Genomic DNA, 19314 nt, shown 5'->3' with positions numbered 1-19314 from the left:
AAGAAATGGCTGAGTGCACTGGATACAGCAAAGGCTATGGGCCCCGGCTGTAGTGCTGAAGACTTGTGCTCCAGAACTAGCTGTGCCTCTAGCCAAGCTGTTCCAGTACAGTACAACACTGGCATCTACCTGACAATGTGGAAAATTGTCCAGGTATGTCCTGTCCACAAAAAGCAGGCCAAATCCAATCCGGCCAATTACCGCTCCATCAGTCTACTCTCAATCATCAGCAAAGTGATGGAAGGTGTCGTCAACAGTGCTATCAAGTGGCACTTACTCACCAATAACCTGCTCACCGATGCTCAGTTTGGGTTCTGCCAGGACCACTCGGCTCCAGACCTCATTACAGCCTTGGTCCAAACATGGACAAAAGAGCTGAATTCCAGAGGTGAGGTGAGAGTGACTGCCCTTGACATCAAGGCAGCATTTGACCGAGTGTGGCACCAAGGAGCCCTGGTAAAAGTGAAGTCAATGGGAATCGGGGAAAACTCTCCAGTGGCTGGAGTCATACCTAGCACAAAGGAAGATGGTAGTGGTTGCTGGAGGCCAATCATCTCAGCGCCAGGAGTTGCTGCAGGAGTTCCTCAGGGCAGTGTCCTTGGCCCAACCATCTTCTGCTGCTTCATCAATGACCTTCCCTCCATCATAAGGTCAGAAATGGGGATGTTCGCTGATGATTGCACAGTGTTCAGTTCCATTCGCAACCCCTCAAATAATGGAGCAGTCCGTGCCTGCATGCAGCAAGACCTGGACAACATCCAGGCTTGGGCTCATAAGTGGCAAGTAACATTCGCGCCAGACAAGTGCCAGGCAATGACCATCTCCAACAAGAGAGAGTCTAACCACCTTCCCATGACATTCAACGGCATTACCATTGCCGAATCCCCCACCATCAACATCCTGGGGATCGCCATTGACCAGCAACTTAACTGGACCAGCCATATAAATACTGTAGCTACGAGAGCAGGTCAGAGGCTGGGTATTCTGCGGTGAGTGACTCACCTCTTGACTCCCTAAAGCCTTTCCACCATCTACAAGGCACAAGTCAGGCGTGTGATGGAATATTCTCCACTTGCTTGGATGAGTGCAGCTCCAACAACACTCAAGAAGCTCAACACCATCCAGGACGAAGCAGCCCACTTGATTGGCACCCCACCCACCACCCTAAACATTCACTCCCTTCATCACCAGCGCACAGTGGCTGCAGTGTGTACCATCCACAGAATGCACTGCAGTAACTTACCAAGGCTTCTTCGACAGCACCTTCCAAGCCCACGACCTCTACCACCTAGAAGGAAAAGAGCAGCAGGCACATGGGAACAACACCACCTGCAAGTTCCCCTCCAAGTCACACGCCATCCCGACTTGGAAATATATCGCCGTTCCTTCTTCGTCGCTGGGTCAAAATCCTGGAACTCCCTTCCTAACAGCACTGTGGGCAAACCTTCACCGCACTGTGGGCGAACCTTCACCACACTGACTGCAGCGGTTCAAGAAGGCGGCTCAGCACCACCTTCTCAAGGGCAATTAGGGATGGGCAATAAATGCTGGCCTTACCAGCGACGCCCACATCCCATGAACGAGTAAAAAAATAAGATGTGCACCATCTGGTTCATTCTGAGTGAGCAGCTTAGGAAGGCGATGGAACGGCCGGTAAGGGTATGGAGTTTTTTTCAAGCACCCAATGAAATGGCTTCAGTTTTCCTGATAGCTGGAAAATGCTCTGGTTCACCCATGGCTTGATGTTAGATAAGCAGTATGCCAATAAACAGGGAAAGTAAGAGATTGAATGTGATTTAAAAGGACTTTTTTCGTAATGTTTTAAATGCTTAAATTTACTGAATAAATTATTCAGAGTGATGTGACCTTATGCTTAAGCTAATATATCTGTAAAACTATCTGCAGGATACAGAGCCCTTAATGAATAAATTGTGTGCAAGTTAACAGTGAGATATTTTACAGAGCAGTAACTGAAATAATTATCAGTTAATGTTCCCAAAACAATAACTTTGGAGACTTGAGGGGATGTTGGTGAATGATTGGTAAATCGAAATAGCTGAAAATAAACTGTTGCTTTAGTAGCACCTTTTCCTCTTCTACCTCCTCAACTTACATTTTTGTCCAAAATATATTTTGCCACTTAACTAGAAACTTCATACATGTGCTTAAAATGGTTATTGACAATTACTGTAGCTTTTGATTTCAACACTGTTACCATTAGTAACATTTTCTCAATTAAATTTTGAAAATTTATCAACTTTAACTTCCATTTATTTCTGTTTATCTTTTTTACAAAGCAAAATGCCCACTGAGGCATCAATCAAAATCATCACCCTGATTGAAACACCTCACATTTGATGTGGGAGCACAACACTCCCAAATGCCTCCCGAACCAAGCCCCTGGCTATACGAATGAAATGAAATCATGCTTGGCTCCTCGGATGCTACAATGAAGTCAGTTTCACACACAAAATGCTGGGGTTTATACATAACAATCTTGTCTTTGTTTACTAATTAACATTCCCAAATATACTGGTAACTCGCTTATCTCCAACCTGCTGTCTTATTGTTGAAAATGCTGAATTTAACATTACAGAAATTCAAGTTCAAAAAATCGAATTCAGCCAATGCAAGTAAAATCCAAATCATTACTCAACATAAACAAAATCTTAAGGGGACTGTTTTTATATATAATTTATGAATAGAGATCACAGTTGGAAGAAAGCAAGTGTCAGTTTCTGTCGCGATGTGGAGATGCCGGTGATGGACTGGGGTGGACAAATTTACAGAGTCGTACAACACCAGGTTATAGTCCAACAGCTATAACATCTATAACCTGGTGTTGTACGACTCTGTAAATCAGTTTCTGTCAGCTGAGTGGTGAAAATGCTGAGCAATAGTTTGACTGACTATAAGGAAGTGCATCATCAAACTGGCTAAGGGGGCACAGACTTTGCATGACAGGAATATCTCAGAGGGTAAATGGTACTGAGCCACATAGAACAGGAAGACCCCTCCAATCTTTGTTAAGTTAGCTGATTTCAGCCAAATTGGCAGTAGGGTTGATACAAATCATCTGTGAGTTTGGGTAGAAAGGTGGAAAATTGACCGGAATTGCTATCCACTGACTCCTGCTGGGAAGTGCCTGTGTATAACCAGATTGAGTTTGGGTGGGATGGTCCCGACAGTAGAGTAGTTTTGATGATTGCTGTCTGGACTCACATGTTAAAGGATGGTTGCTCGGTTTCTTCCATATGGTAAACCATAAAGCAGCCTGCTCTATACTGAGGCAGAGAATGACAATTCAGCCAGATTCATCACACCAGTATGAACACACTGAACCACACCAACCAAATGATTCCAAGTTTAATGTCTGATTTTTTTTCTTTTTGCTGAGTTAGCTATTCTCAGTGAGGACTGTGGCAAGAGTACTATCATTTGCCCCTGGGTTAGGGAAACTGAAATAAATCAGATGGGGCTCCTGCATCAGATAGCTAGTCTGCGATTCTGTTGGAAAGTGCATGTGTGTGAATATCAGGATTCACAGCTGCGATTCTCAGCAGCCCCCCCACCCCCGAAATGGTGGAATACCTCATTGATGTTGATCATCATGGCTGCCATACCCATATCGTCAATTAAGCTTTCAGTCACTACTCCTTTTCTCTACTTTGCTGGACTGTGCTTTCCTTGCACTTAACTGTGAAGCATCTTGGGATTTTTTTTTAATGGTACGAGAACTATGTCAATACAATTTTTTTGTTGTCGTATGGAGAATGATCATTAGGGCATGGGATTAAAGAGCTTGTGGAACAATAACCCAGCATGAGTGTCTTCAGGAGAGGAGGCAGAAGATAAATTAAATTGTTTGAAGTAATTTGAGGCAGAGAGAAAGAAGTGGAGAATGAAAACCAAACGAAGCAGATGTTTTTATGCTTTGTGTAATTTACCAGAAAAGTATAAATGTCTCAATGCTTAGAAATAACATTGTTTATATTATGTATCCCAAGTACATTGTTTCTACTTTTAATCAGTAGGGAATCAGTGGAAAAGTCACATGATGGGTATTTTACTCCAGTATCTGCTCTCACCCCTATGAATGCCTTCTGAAACATGTGTTGCATTCCCATGATGGCATGCAGAGTGCTTTCACTCTCCCTACATTCTTACAGGGGAAATGACCTGAAACGAAAGACAAGGAAGTACCACCACAATCCCTAAGGCTCCTTCTGCAAATCTGTACAAGGCTAGAATTGATTAGACACACCAGGAGAGTTCCTGCTCTTCATAGTACCATAGAATCTTTTAAAATAATCTTGTCTGGATAAAACCACTTAAATGTTCATTTTATGACACATAAGTGGCTTCTTTTACAAGGAGGGTGGGGAATGGGCTGTAAAGATAGTTTACCTAATATTTCGTGAGAATGTTTTAACTTGGTTTTATGAGCAGTATTAATATACTCTGTAAAATTTAAATATAGTCTTGGATTCTTAAAGCGTCTGGAGTTTCTTATTTGTCTTTTGGCTTGTGTGTGCAAGTGTTATGTCATTTAAAACTGAAGACAATGCACATTCTGGCATTCATTGTCTGTTTTTGTGCAAGTATTGCTACCCATATTTTCCTGTAATTTGTTACCATGAAGTAATATCCCTGTAATACAGTTGTGATACTGTACAGCTGAAATGTCAGTGTTGCTCTTTCTTTGTATGGAAGGCCACTTCTTCAACCAGTGTGTTGTGCAAGGGTGATTCAGAATTCTGCATCACACTGATGGAACCTACAATTCTGTACATGAAAAGCTTCTCATTTCAGTCCTGCTGCTGTTGACCGTTGACTAGTACAGGCCCGATACAGGAAGGGAAAAAAAACGAGGAGCAATAGTTTTATTAAATAATTTTATTTTAATAGGTTCTTTCACTTACTGTATGAAAGTCAGGACAGCCTTGCGTCCTAGTACTTTGTTGACTTTTACCAGAGCCCAAAGTAAAAGCATTCAACCCAATGCAGTTGATGTTCCTCATCTGGAGAGGCCGTAAATGGAAGCTCAGAGGCAGGTGGAGCATAGTCAGCTGAGGGCCACAAATGAAGGGAAGGTAGGCTTTCAATGCCCCACAGCCGTGTTATGTTTATCGCTGTCTCTCAGCTATGTTATGTGAACTTCGCTCCCCAGAGGCTGAATACCACCAAAAGACAAAAAAAAATTGAAATGTGCTTTTTTTTTAGAAAAAAGCTATTTCTATGTAGTATATCATTATAAAGATTAAAACATGGCTGCTAGAATTGTTATCAGATCCCCTTGACTCAGCTACAGCCTATTTGTCATTGCTGCCTTTGTATTATCATGTATGTAATCCTGATAATGAATACCCCAGCACTACTTTCCAACTCCCGAATACCTGTTGTACATGTCCTATTATCCGTAATTATGCCGTAACATCGCTGTCTCCATCCCTGCCTCAGCTCACCTGCTGCTGAAACCTTCATCCATGCCTTTGTTAGCTCCAGACTGGACTATTCCAATGCTCTCCTGGCTGGCCTCCCATCTTCCACCCTCCATATACTTGAGCTCATCCAAAACTCTGCTGCCCGTATCCTAACTCACACCAAATTCCGTTCTCCCATCGCTCCTGTGCTTGCTGACCTATATTGGTTCCCAGTCCGGGAACACTTCGATTTAAAAATTCTCATCCTTGTTTTCAAATCCCTCCATGGCCTTGCCCCTCCCTATCTCTGTAACCATGATGTGGAGATGCCGGTGATGGACTGGGGTTGACAATTGTAAACAATTTTACAACACCAAGTTATAGTCCAACAAATTTATTTTAAATTCCACAAGCTTTCGGAGGCTTCCTCCTTCGTCAGCTGACGAAGGAGGAAGCCTCCGAAAGCTTGTGGAATTTAAAATAAATTTGTTGGACTATAACTTGGTGTTGTAAAATTGTTTACAATTATCTCTGTAACCTCCTCCAGCCCCACAACTCTCCAAGATCTCTGCACTCCTCCAATTCTTGCCTCTTGTGCATCCCCAATTTTAATTGCTCCATCATTGGCGGTTGTGCCTCCAGCTGCCTAGGCCTAAACTCTGGAATTCCCTCCCTAAACCTCTGTGCCTCCCTTCACTTCTCTGCTCCTTTAAGATGCTGCTTAAAACCTATCTCTTTGACCAAACATTTGGTCACCTGTCCTAATACCTCCTTATGTGGCTCGGTGTCAAATTTTGTTTGAAAATCGCTCCTATGAAGCGTTTTGGGACATTTTACTTCATTAAAGGCTCTATATAAATGCAAGTTGTTGTAGTATTAAATTATCTGAACCGCTGAACTGTTACGTTGGATCATACTGTCGAGTGCAAGATGTGGGTGGGCACGTGACCGGATCAGATATGAGATCTTCAAAATTAGAGGGTTGTGTAGATTTTGACCAAATCAAAGTGCAGTGATGTATATAATCAGATGGTGGCACTGCACTATTAAAAACTTTAATATGGGAGTTTTATGTTAAAAGTACATGCACAGTGTGTGCGGAGTCTTGTATAATGGATAATCTTCAATGTGAATATGTGAGCTGGATATGCAGCACTTCACTATAAAGCCTTTGATACCATAGGCTATATTGTTGACATCATGAAAATATTTTCAGAGGACATATACGGGTGTGCAAGATTGTATTACTGATTCAGAACTCTTCCGAAAGCAACCACGTGCCAGAGAATTGCGTGCTTTGGAATAAATAGGTTGACAACTACCAGTGAATAATCGTATGATTTCACAATGCTTTGCATCACATCAATCCATTAGTAAATCTAGCAAGCATTATTTATACACTGCTGCATATGGTCCCCTGACACATTAAGACCTTTTTAAACTATGCTTTGTTTATCCCCATCATATAAACAGAAAATGTAGCTGGCACCCACCTGATATTATCCAGCAAGCGGGTTTGATCTAATAATCCATAACTCTGTTATTCTGTGGGTCTGTTAATTGGATAAAGTCCTATCCACCTGGTTGCCCACTATGTATCCTCGCTGTATAATACTTATGTGGATAAATACCATTGGAACTATCTTCCCATTGATAGTGACATAACTAATCAACTTCAACTACTTTTTGGTTTTTTTGGGGGTGGGGGTTACAAAAATACTTATTCAAATCATTTTTTCTGTAGTTGAAAGATGTAACAGATGTACTTCATAATCAGCAATACAATTTGATAAATTTCTCCATTTATAACCCTGATTGTGATCCATCTGTAGTCACAGATGAACATCTGGTCAGTTTTGTTTGTGGAGATAATTATCACGTTGCACTGCTGGCAGTGACATTGTGTTCAGTCCTTTCCTGCAGTTTACAGAATTTGCAGTCATTTTTTTTTGGAGAGAGGAGGGAGTTTCTTCTGCAGTCACGCTCACTGAAGATCAAGATGATAATCCATTCATCTGGTTCATGGTGAGATTGTGACCTTGTTTTAAAAACAAGAATTGAAGCACAATGGGATGTTTTACGCTCAAATGATTTATTGGGACTTTTAGAAAGCTTCCACATTAAAGGCTTATAATTTTAAAAAAAATAAAAACCATGAGAGCGTAGGGTAGAACATGGAACCGGACGAATAGTTTAACAATAAATATGTAACAGAGAGTACTCGAGGGAGATAGTGTCAGAGCAGGGAGGTGCTGAGTGGATACTCCAGAGGTAGGTGCCAGGACATTAGTTGTTTCGCATCAACATAAATAACCTGAATGCAAAAACCAATTCCAAGCCTGTTAAATTTTCAAGTGACACTAAAATAGGGAGAGCCATCGGGACAGGGACTAAAGTTATACGTTCAAGAGGGATTTAGGTCAGTTATCCAATTGTGCAAATCAGCGGCAAATTAAATTTGGTACTGACATTTAAAGTATTGAATATTGATCACAAAAATGAGCAATGCAGGTATGCAATGAATAAACTAGAATTTCAATGTTGAAACAACGCAGAGAAGCAATTAAGGAAGCTAATAGAATGTTGGTAGATGTATCTAGAGCAGTGGAATGAAGGCCTAGAGGTAATGCTGAGAGTTTACAATGCACTGGTCAGACCTCAATTGAAGTACTGTATTCAGTTTGATCAGCATGCTTCATTGACAGGTAGCAAAATAAAGCAACAAGGATGATCTCGAGTATGAAGGGGATGAGCGATGAGGAAAGATTAGAGAAGGTGAAGATGTGCAGTCTAGAGAGAAGACAACTAAATGGGATCTCTTTTGAGATATATAAAGTATTTATTTAGTGGTATAGACGGATAAAGTGAACTCAGAATATTAGTTCAAAGTATGTCAGGCTAAAATGACCAAAGGACAAACATTTAAATTAATGGAAATAAATTTAAAACACACAAGTATTAGAAAAAGAATATTTAATTAATGCATTTGAAATACGCTGTCAGGCAAGTTAGTAGAATCAAAGATGCGTGTTCAAAACAAAGTTGGATGCTAGGGTGGAAAAGTTGGATATTAGAAAAATGAACTTTAATGGACTTATTATAGCTTTCAAAACTCCTGGACATGGCTTGAAATAAAAATACAAACATCTATTTACTCCTTATTTCAGTATGGAATTTTGCACAGGTAGTTGTTTTAATATAAAATGGATATGCATTCTAAAATGGGAATTGTGTATGGATTGTTGGGGTTGCTTATAAATTAGAGGTCTCAGCGGTGGCTCACTATTAATAATGCAATAAATCTAGTTAGCAGGATTATAATGTCAGAGTGTGTTGCTAAGACCAAGTAACTTGGATTCCAAATTGCTAGCTTTATTTGTTTCTGCTAAAAATTGTTTTTGTTGCATAAGTCATGTTTATATTTTCGAATGCTGTAACAATCAAACTGATATTCTCGTATACTTGTACGTGTCTGAAACTTCCTATCTATGTTTAGATACTGCTGTAATGAAGTTTATTCACAAATGGCCAGTAAATCATTTTCTCAAGTTGGTTTAAAAAAATACCAATCCCTGTGCAAGAATTAAGGGAAAATGTTAAGTTCATCTGGGGATATCGTTTTAGGAAGATAAAGTACTCTGAAAGCAACCTATTTTTGAGTGGTGTTTAAAGGTTTTGTATGTGTAAATTTTAATGAGTATTAAATAAAGTGTCAGCCTCTGCTCAGTGGTAGCACTATTGCCATTGAGTCAGAAGTTTGTAGGTTTAAGCCCAACTCGAGACTTGAGCACATAATCTAGTCTGATGCTTCAGTGCATTACTGAGGGAGCACTACACTCCACTGTCATTTTTCAGATGAGACATTAAACTGAGGTGCCCGTCTGCCAGTTCAAGTGGCTGTAAAAGATCCCATAACACTATTTGAAGATGAACAGGGGAGTTCTGATGTCTTGGCCATCATTTATCACTCAAGTAACATCCTTTATCTGGTTGTTTATTTAGTTGCTGTTTGTGGGATCTTGCTGTGTCCAAAGGACCTGCACGTTTCATTGCATTACAACAGTGACTACACTTCAAAAGTACCTCATGGCTGTGAAGCACTTTGGATGTTTTGAGGTTGTGAAAGGGGCTGTATAAATGCAACTTGTAAATTGCCAAATTGATAGTAACTAATTTGGTGAAACTGAAGGAAGCTTTGGAGTGCAAGTTGCAGCCAGTCACATGAGGCTTCAGTGTTGCACATGGTACAGGTACAATAGTCCAGTGGTTATGTTACTGGGTTGTTAATCCAGAGCATGAGAGTTCAGAGCCCACAATGGCAGTTTGAGAATTTGAATTCTGTTTATAAAAACATAAATCTGGAAATGAAAAGCTGATATTCGTAAAAGTAACCATGAAGCTGTTGAATTGTTGTAAAAATCCAACTGGTTCACTAATGTCCTTTAGGGAAGGAAACCTACATTTGTTACCTGGTGTGACAAATGCTTCAACAAAGAATTTCTAAAATTGTAGGTCAGCCTTTGATTGTTAAAGGAGAGACCCTGGTAAATCAGTACTGGATTAGAATGTAGGTTGCCATCGTACTCTACCTGGACTTGTTTTTCTTTTCCTTTAGTGCATTTTTATATTACTGTACAGCTCAGCTTTGTGTTTGGATGAATGACGTTGGACCATCTTTCAGCTAATTATGATAAAAATGTAAAATCTATACTAGTGTCTCTGAACATAATGTTATGATTGGTCCCTGCCAACCATATAACTGACAAAACCAAATATACCCAAGTATAACATTCCATAACAAAAATAGAAGGCCGACATTATAACTCTACAAGCAAAACTAAACATTTAAGTAAGTTAAAATAACCCAAACTATTTAAAATTTGTAACTGAAAGGTTAAATAAGCAAGTTGAAGTAACTGTGTAAATATTTAAAAATCCACAAATTTTAACTAATATTGAAGACCTGTATTTTGGGAGAAATGTAGGAGTCAATTTAGGACCAAATCAGCTCTAAGATTTTGAGGCAGCTGAGGCTTACTCAATTCCAACAACATCAAAAAATTTTCATGAGCAAGGCTACAGGACATCAATAATTCTATGTTTTAAAAAAATCTATCAATTTCTATTATGTCACACAATCTGGACAATATCTATCATTAAAAGTCTTGCAAATAGCATGCATTTCTTGCAAGTGCCAGTCAGGCCCCCTTCCTAGATCCGAAGGCCACCTCTAATATTGATATCCATACTTCCAAGATAGGTGGCATTGTATTCCACAGCACCAGCCACCTGAGACCTACTGAAAAGCAGCATCCTCTCTCCTCTTCCTCTAGCTTCAGATCCCTTTCCCACTTTGCCAACTAAGCTTCCCTATTCCACCTCCACCACCAGGCTGCTGCCACCCCAACCAACCCCATTTCCATGCTAAAGAAAAGCCATTTTCCTGCTATGACTTGGAATTGGCCTTATGTGGAATCCCCTAAAGCACTTGTACATGCTAAACTGGGAAACCTCTATAATTTAAATGCCTTTCACCTCTCCAACTTCTCCTACCCCTGCTGCTTCCTACTGTGCCTTGGCACACATGAGCTAAGGTCTCCGGTTTGATTTCAGTTTTACATTGAGTAATATGATTTCAGCTACATAATATGGTAGCAGAGGTGCAAAAACTTAGTCTTGATGTCCAGATTATAGAGGGGAAAACCAGCCAGCATACCCATTCCCTGTTTTCTATTCACTGAAGTTGTGCTAGAAAAAGCATGCCTGGAAATGATCTGGCTTATCTGTGATGCCCCCAATGGTCAAATAGCCTACTAACCTGACCTCCCCGTGGTGCCTAGGTTCACGTGAGAAATGGTCACTTGGGCAAGAGGTCTTGGAGGATAGTCAATGCCCGTGGAATTGTAACCCAGCCCAGCCCTGATGCCTTCAGGAGAGGAGAAAGTTGGGAGGAGGTAGAAACTACCATCAGATAAACAGTACAGCAGCCTGATCTGTACTGAATACAAGACAGAGAATAAGCACACCAATTAATACACCAAATTTAAACTTCCTCCCGTGCTGTAATTGCACAGCACTCTTTGGGAACTCAAACTGGTTTGAGACAGTCTCCTGGAGTGGGGTGTCACAGCCTCTAAATTTTATTGCGCTCCATTGTCTTTTGTTATTCTGCTACTATTATAGTGGTATGCACCCAAACCACTGTGTGTGCACAAAAATGGTCATATAAATGCAGCCCTGGTGTGTCCCATTTCACAGAAAGCTTAACATCAAAGGTATATTGGAGTTAATATTTGTTGCAGACAATGTACAGAACTGGGAGCAGTGGTTTATCATGATAAGCCATCCAATGAGCTGGTCTTGTATTTTTAAACCAGTGTGTTTGTAGACTGCTGTCTGGCTAGTCAGCTTAACTGAATTATTGGGTCCAGTGTCATTTCCTGGCGAGTCAGTGATCACCATCATGCATCCCATATGAATATAGTTGTCTTTATTTTTGTTAAACTGCATATTTTCCCTGGACTAATTTAGCAGTCATTTTGACAAATATAACTTCACTTTGTGGTCAGTGTTATATTACTCTTAAAACAAAAAATAGTTTGACATACTTGTTTTTGCTCCACTTTTCAGGTAAGCCTCAATTGTCTTTATTATGAAGACCAAAAACATTTTTCTCAATAAGTCTGACTGACTAAAGAGGCTGAAAATATTGGTAACAAAGAGCAGAAACTAATTGCAAACCTGCCAGAATACCTGTATTGTCAGAATGCAATCTGACATTTCCATAGAGATCTAGAATTTAGCAATAAACAGCTGCAATTTTTGTTGGGGAAAGGTGTTGGGTTGGAACAATTAGACTGAATGCAAGCAGCCGTCTTTTAAAAAAACAATGCAATAATGGAGTTCCTGATATTGGCCATGTCATCAGGGGAAGATACTGATTTGCTAGTTGGAGGGTGATTATCGCCTTCCTGCTGATGCTCACTTTCCTGGATTGGTATTAATTTTCCATACATCTGTCTGTGAAGTGGCTACGGACTTCTTTATATGTTAACAATGATACTTACATAGTGGTGGTGTAGTAACTTTCTAATGACTCAATTAAAGTGGTTAGGGCAGTGAGTAACTGCACCATTTAGAACAGGAAGGTCCCATATTGTATCCCTAATGTATGCTGATTTCACTGATCAAATAGAGATGCTGATTGGGAGCTGCAGTTTGCTTCAGAATTTGCCTACAAATAAGGAGAGGAAAATCAGTCGAATCACTGGTCCCAATCACTATCTGGAAGTCTGCCTGTGTGGACAGCAACTTCAGTTTGCCTTTATAGACTGCCTTTCATGTGACAAAACATCCCAAGGCACTTTCCAGGTGGAGTGGCAGGTGGTGAGAAGGTGACTGAAGGCACAGTCGAAGAATTAAGTTTTGATGAGGCTTTTAAAGGTGGAGAGAGGGAATAGTTCATTTGTACAAAATCTTAGTTAGGTTCCAGTTGGAGTGCTGTGTACAGTTTTGGGCACCTTTTCTTATAGGAAGGTTTTAAAAGTGATAGTAAAGTGCAATGTTTATTCACCAGGATGAGTTACAGTTATGAAGAGAGACTTGAAAAATTGTTTTTTTTTAAATCATTGTGGCTGAGAAGGTTAAGGGGTAATGTAGTAGAAGTCTTCAAGATAATGGAGGGTTTTGTTAGGTAAACAGCAGTAGATTGTTTCCACTGGAATGAAATCAGGAAGCACTTTTTCACACAGGGTAGTGGAAATCTGGAACTCTCTCTCCCAAAAGTCTGTGGATGCTGGGTCAATTGAAACTTTCAAGAGTAAGATGGATAGATTTCTGATAGGTAAGGGTATCAAGGGATATGAATCAAAAGCAGGCAAATAGAGTTCAGGTACAGATCAGCCATGAACTAATTGAATGGTGGTACAGGCTGAAGGGACAAGATGGTTGACATGGTAACAAGGGGGCACAAATTTAAAATAATTACGAGAATGAATGAATGTGGATGTTAGAAATATTTCTTTACACATTGGTGGTTAGAATGTGGAATTCTGTGCCGCAGATATTGTTGAAGCAAAGTCCATCTAATTTCCTTTTTTTAAGAAAAATTGATAATTGCTTGAAAGTAAGAATATTAAAGGGTATGGGGAGAAAGCTGGGGAGTGGGATCAGACTAGGTAGTTCATGTGAAGATAAACAATTGCTCAGATTTGGTGAGCCAAATGGCCTGATTCTATGCTGTAACATTCTATGTAAATGGCAAAAACGTGTCGAAAGAGAATTTGTTGCAGGAGCCTGTACCTGATGGCTTTGCCACTAACTCGAGTCGACATTGTGGGGAGGAGTATGCACTCTCGACTAGAGTCAAGAGCGGAAAGTGCGTGCCAGGATGCAAGGTAGTTTGGAGTGAGGTGAGGATAAGCATTTTGTAAGTCAGCGAGGACAGGGAGAACTGGAGTGTGTGACTTTGTGAGGGATCGGATATTGGCTGCAATGTTCTGAATTAGTTTTGTTTTTGTGTGGGATGGAGCTGAAGGGGCCCCTGTAGCTTGATGAAGAAGGGCAAAGGTGGGTGATGATCCCAAGGTGGAAGAAGGCAGTCTAGGCAGGACTGAATTTGGTTTTATTAAGCTTAGCTTGGAGTTGAAAAGCACAAGGAGTTTGTTAACATAGGAATCATGCAGCCTGGGATGGAGATGGAATTGACATATGAGGCACAGCATTTCTGTTGGGAGGTAAATAGGATGGCTTCAGTCTTGCTAATGTTGAATTGAAGAAAGTTTTGACTCGTCTGGGATTAGATGTTGGACGGCACAATGATAGTTCTGGAATCGAGGGCTCTGAGATTGGGCTATGCTGTGGTGCTCTCTGTGGCCGAGTAACCTGTCAACACTCACTGTCTGGGATCATACATGAAGTATGACCATGTTGGTGAGGTAGTGGAGGATGACTGGTACTCGTGGAAGGGTAGCCCAATACCTTTGCATTAAGGAAGGGAAACAATATGGTAGTGTGGATTGGATACTTAATGAATGTGTACAGTGGTGGTCTAGCCTCTCAGCCACAGATCACTCCAGGATTACAGAGAGATGGACATAGAAATAGGACTGAAATGGAAGGATTTTTAAAAACTTATGTATACCTATTTTGAAATGAGGAAGCTGCTTTGAACTTGCATCAAAATAATGAATATTTGTATAAGACTTTTATGTGAAGTAGGGACTCAGCTGTACTAATAAATCATATTCTTTGCATAATAAATTGCATGCAGTAGAAACCCTGCAGTTTGTAGTTATATTTATACATTTTTCAGTATTAATGATAAACTACAGCTGTAGTTGAAAAGCATAGAGGAAATGTGAATCATACTGGAGAGAAGGCATTTTGCACAAGTAACCAAATACTGTTATTACAGCTTGGAGGAATCGTTGTTCACTTCTTCACTTTTATTGGCCACCCTTGTTCATTGCACTGTTTCATCCAGGCTACTTTCTGCAGATTGTTGCCATGTGGTTGATCCAAATATTTCCCGTATTTGTCTAAGCTAAAGTTAATTTTGTAAAAAGTTCAGTTGTTGGCATCTTTTCTGAAGTGCAGATATAAATGCCATAATTATTGCCATATTTTGGAACTAAAGGTAAATTACATGCTAGTAAATTCTATAATTAAGATTTCAGGAACATGTGTTTCTGACTTGTCTATATTTTTTATATTACGCATTCAAGTCATTTTTAGTACCACTGTCACAGGAGGAAAGAACTACATTGGTAAATGTTTTATTTCCTGTGTTTTTGTACATTTGAATGACAGCATTCTGTATAAATTATTTACACATTCATTCTCCCTCATTGGTGCAGTTACCATATCTCATCCAAATTCCTGTTGTTCATGTATGAGCCTTGACCGTGAATAGTGACAATCGGGCATCACATCCAAGCCTAATCATGTTCTCACCCAGCATCCACACATGGGTGCTTCCAACAAGGGTGATTGGATTGTGATCAGGGTTGGATATGATGCCCCCATTATCAATATTCACCAAGTTTGCTGAGCCATTGGGAGAACGCTACGCATTGATCATTATAGTACAGTTCTGGTAGATTTTTTTTATGATCAATAATTTTACTTCTAGATGAAGCTCACCGGTCTGATCCACTTGGCTCCATTGGACCTAGAGGAGAACAGCACAGTCTTTTGCCTACAGCTAAAGGTAAGAGTTTTTTTTTTAACGACAAAGTTAGAAAATGAGAAATTAGCTAGTTTCCTGTGCGTTGGAGTGGTAAGAATGCAGGTTTTCCATACAGTGCATTCCCAAATTGAGGGAAGGAAAATTGGAAATTCAGTATAGCCTTGTGGGTTTTGCACAAAAAAACTACTAGCTGGCTGTACAATCATTTTTCTGATAAATAAAAGCAGTTCACATTGCATGTGCTCCATAGTCTTTTGTTCAAATGGTCAAGGAAAGAATTGCCTTGCAATTATTTAGCATGTTTCACTTCTTCAGGATATCCTGAAATGCTTTACAGCAATTAAATTACTTTTGAAGTGCAGTCCTATTGTACCATTGGACATCCTCTTGTCATGTTTCTCTCACACTTTTTGCGTCAACTTTTTATTATGATTTCCGATGTCCATGTTTACTAGGCATAATTCATATGCAAATTTGTCATACAGTCATAAACAATTATACAATTTGGCCACAACTTTTTTTTTAATAAAATATACCTTAAATGTTTATTTCCTGTAGATTTTTATACGCCGCCTGATGTTTTAGCGTGGCAGTAAAACCTGTTCTGCCTCTCCTACGCTCCTGTCTCTAGCCAGCATTGCTGCCTAGTTCTACATCCTGTTCACTGCCACTGCTGGTCGGCCTCTTGGTCACCACTGCTGTCCTCCATCCTCACCCCTGATTGAACCCTTGGCCTTGAGTATTCTTCCAATCAGACTCTTGGGCAACATGCCAACTATCCCTTCCCCCTCATCTATTTTACCTTCCTCCTCTTCTCCCCTCCTTTTATACCTCCCCCTCTTTCTCTCTTCCTCCTCTCACTGTTCCTTCCTCCCACCGCTGACAGGAGCTGTAATTATAGCATGATAGTTTACATAGGCAGTTTCCATTATAAATGAGGACATAGGAATTTATAATGGAATTGTTAAAACAAGAGCAGAATGTGTGATTTTAAAATGAGTACTGAACTATGACTGCACGCCTTAGTCTAATATACCCACCTTCTAACCCCACTTCACCGGTGTACTTTACTTTAAAATGCATACTGAATTATATCTGCACAGGCTGGTCCAATTATCCGGTCTCTAACCCCACTTCATTGGAGGACTGCACTTGGTCTTGACTTCCCACATGCAATACCATGGGAGATCGACTATATTCTTTTAAAAACTTAGGGACCAAAAACCCATAGGCCTTTGATCCCAGAGCAAATGCCGAGACCTGCCTGCCGGTGACCCCACCAAAGTTTGAGGAGTCAAAGGAGGTCACCCACACCACTAGATTACTGAAATGTACCTATCTATTGCCTTTATACAAATCTTGGAGGGCTCAGGCTTTGACCTAGACCTGGATTCCCAGGTCGGCCCCATATTCATTGTTCAGCGGGCTGGTCTCATTTGGCACACTAGCCTGTCAATACTTCGCCAAGCCAAGGATGAGGAAGCTCCCAGCCTGGAAGACTCCATCCCTAGCCTCGCCCTTTCGTTCATCAGTGACCTCATTTGAAGAAGGCAGAGTGCGCTGGAAGGGCCATGGATTTTCAGCTCCTTAATGTTTTGTGAGTTGTGTCTCCTTTAACACATACATTTAATTTTAAAGCAAAATAATAACACAAATGCTTTCCTGTAGGACATTTTATTTATACTACAAGTTCACATATAAAGGATGTGTATTAGAATCATAGAATCTTACAGCACAGGAGACTATTCTGCCCATTGAGCTATCCCCCTGCTCTTTCCCCAATAGCCCTGTATTTTTTTCCTTTTCAAGTATATATCCAATTCCCCTTTTGAAAGTTACTGTTGGATTTGCTTCCACTATATATTCATTTCACTTTTTTTATCTTAACTTTTATTTTTTACATCTAGTTCCTTAATGAACCTCTCAACTACATAACTAATGTAATGAAAATCCTCTTAATGGGGATGAAGAATTTGTTGAGGACAGACCATGCCAACCCAAACAAGAATAAATTATGTCAATCAATCACAGAAGTAAGATGAAGTTTTAGTTATGTGGGTCAATATAAAAACAAAAATCTAAAATTCTGAACGTGGTAACTCAATTAAATTTAAAATGTATTGTTAATATTTGGGCTTTTCTGCATACTTTTAAATGTTACATACTTTACCAGCCTCTGTGTACCCTGAATGGTTTCAAATCATCAGGCAATGCGTATAATGAATACATTTTCTGCTGCTGCTCATTTTTCAGTATCGTTCTATTCTATTTTCTTTGTGTCCGCTCCCTCTCACATTGCATTGAGTCTCTTGAATTGCCTGAAGTGAGCAGACTTGGTTAAATGGGCCTGGGTTTTGCAGATCAAATTTCTTTTTGGACCTCTTCATTGTACATTTTTGGAGGGTAGATTTCAATTAATTATATGGTAATGGCCAGGACCACAGGCTGTTGTTCAGTTGGATCTTAAACCCAGCCACATGGCACTAAAGATTAAATAAAATCTTTACATTCCACCATCTGCCATTGAAAAGGCACTAGGCATTATCTTCCTGCATGTGTTTGTATAACCTTTCTTTATGTACAAATCTGCATAATCACTTAAATCACACAGCATAATCTTTATTTGTGCAGGATATCTTTTATGATAGAAAGTGATGCACAGTTAATTTTCAAATGTTATCAAATGTTTTCGTATCCAGGACTATGCAGTTTTAAAGGGAATTGAAGGCCGATTGTATTTTTCCTGAGGACTGGGGCTGGGTAACCGGGGAAGTACTTTAGAGATGAACAAGAGGTTATGGAGCCTGTGCAAAATGAATTGAATGTTCACTGGGAAGAATTTGAAATGGTTGAAAAATAAGTGACACTGCCTAGATGAAGTCATATAAAAATTCTGTTTCTCATCATCTCCTGGATACCTGAGAGTTTTGTCTTTTCTTTCTAAATGGAGTATCAGCCAGTCACAATTAAGGTTGTTTAGATCTAACATTCCAGAAAAGTTTGAGAATGCCAAATGATTCTCAGTTTATTTTTCTTTCTTCCTCTCTCCGTTTCCGGCTGATCTACGGAAAATACTGCCTTGTGCTGGGATATAGTTCCACAAGCACCAGCTTTCTTCAAGTAACACAACCAAGCGGCCATTCTTTATTTTTGAGCCCAAATGGGTTATTCAACTGGGAATACCGGACGGGGCCAGTCACAGGCAAGCCTGATTCTGTTGCCCCACCGTGGATCAGAACTCAACAGGGATTGAGTGTGGAATATTTCAAAATGTGATGTGTTTACTCAGTCATCAAATCAGTTTTCAGCTTTTACATTCTATACAACTTGTAGTTTAAGATTTTTGGCGTGGTTAAAACCGTTATACACCATAATAAAATTGTTTACACATGTAAGTTGTAAATAAGAAGCAGACAATCCAGAAATTGCCCAATCATTTCTGCGTAATTTCAAGATGATTCGGGCTGGGCGGGAGTCAGAACACAAAGCTGCTTCTGCCTGCTCCACTTACCTTATTGTAGTACTCTGGGGTGTTCCCAGGCTACCCCAGAAATTCCATCAGAAATACCCATGATGTCCAGTAGGACCTGTGTCTGCTCTGGGCCTAGTAAGGGCCCCAGCACAGAAGAATCAAATGGTGAAGGATCCCAGAGGGATTAATAACTGTTGCATTGTGGCCTCTCTCCTCCTTGAGAGGAGAGG

General features: G+C 40.1%; 1 protein-coding gene across 2 annotated transcripts in view; it reads left to right on the top strand.

The window, feature by feature from the left end:
- The window catches only part of ror2 (receptor tyrosine kinase-like orphan receptor 2), a 346535-nt gene that overhangs the window by 256680 nt on the left and 70541 nt on the right, over nt 1-19314 (top strand). For both annotated transcript variants that reach the window (XM_067983246.1, XM_067983245.1), the window contains exon 6: nt 15556-15633. In XM_067983246.1, the coding sequence (XP_067839347.1) occupies nt 15556-15633 (78 nt within the window). The remainder of the gene's footprint in view (nt 1-15555; nt 15634-19314) is intronic.

This window comes from Heptranchias perlo, chromosome 4 (assembly GCF_035084215.1).
Source record: "Heptranchias perlo isolate sHepPer1 chromosome 4, sHepPer1.hap1, whole genome shotgun sequence".
NCBI lineage: Eukaryota > Metazoa > Chordata > Chondrichthyes > Hexanchiformes > Hexanchidae > Heptranchias > Heptranchias perlo.
Note: the sequence above shows the minus strand (reverse complement) of the source record. Positions and strands in the feature narration are given on the sequence as shown.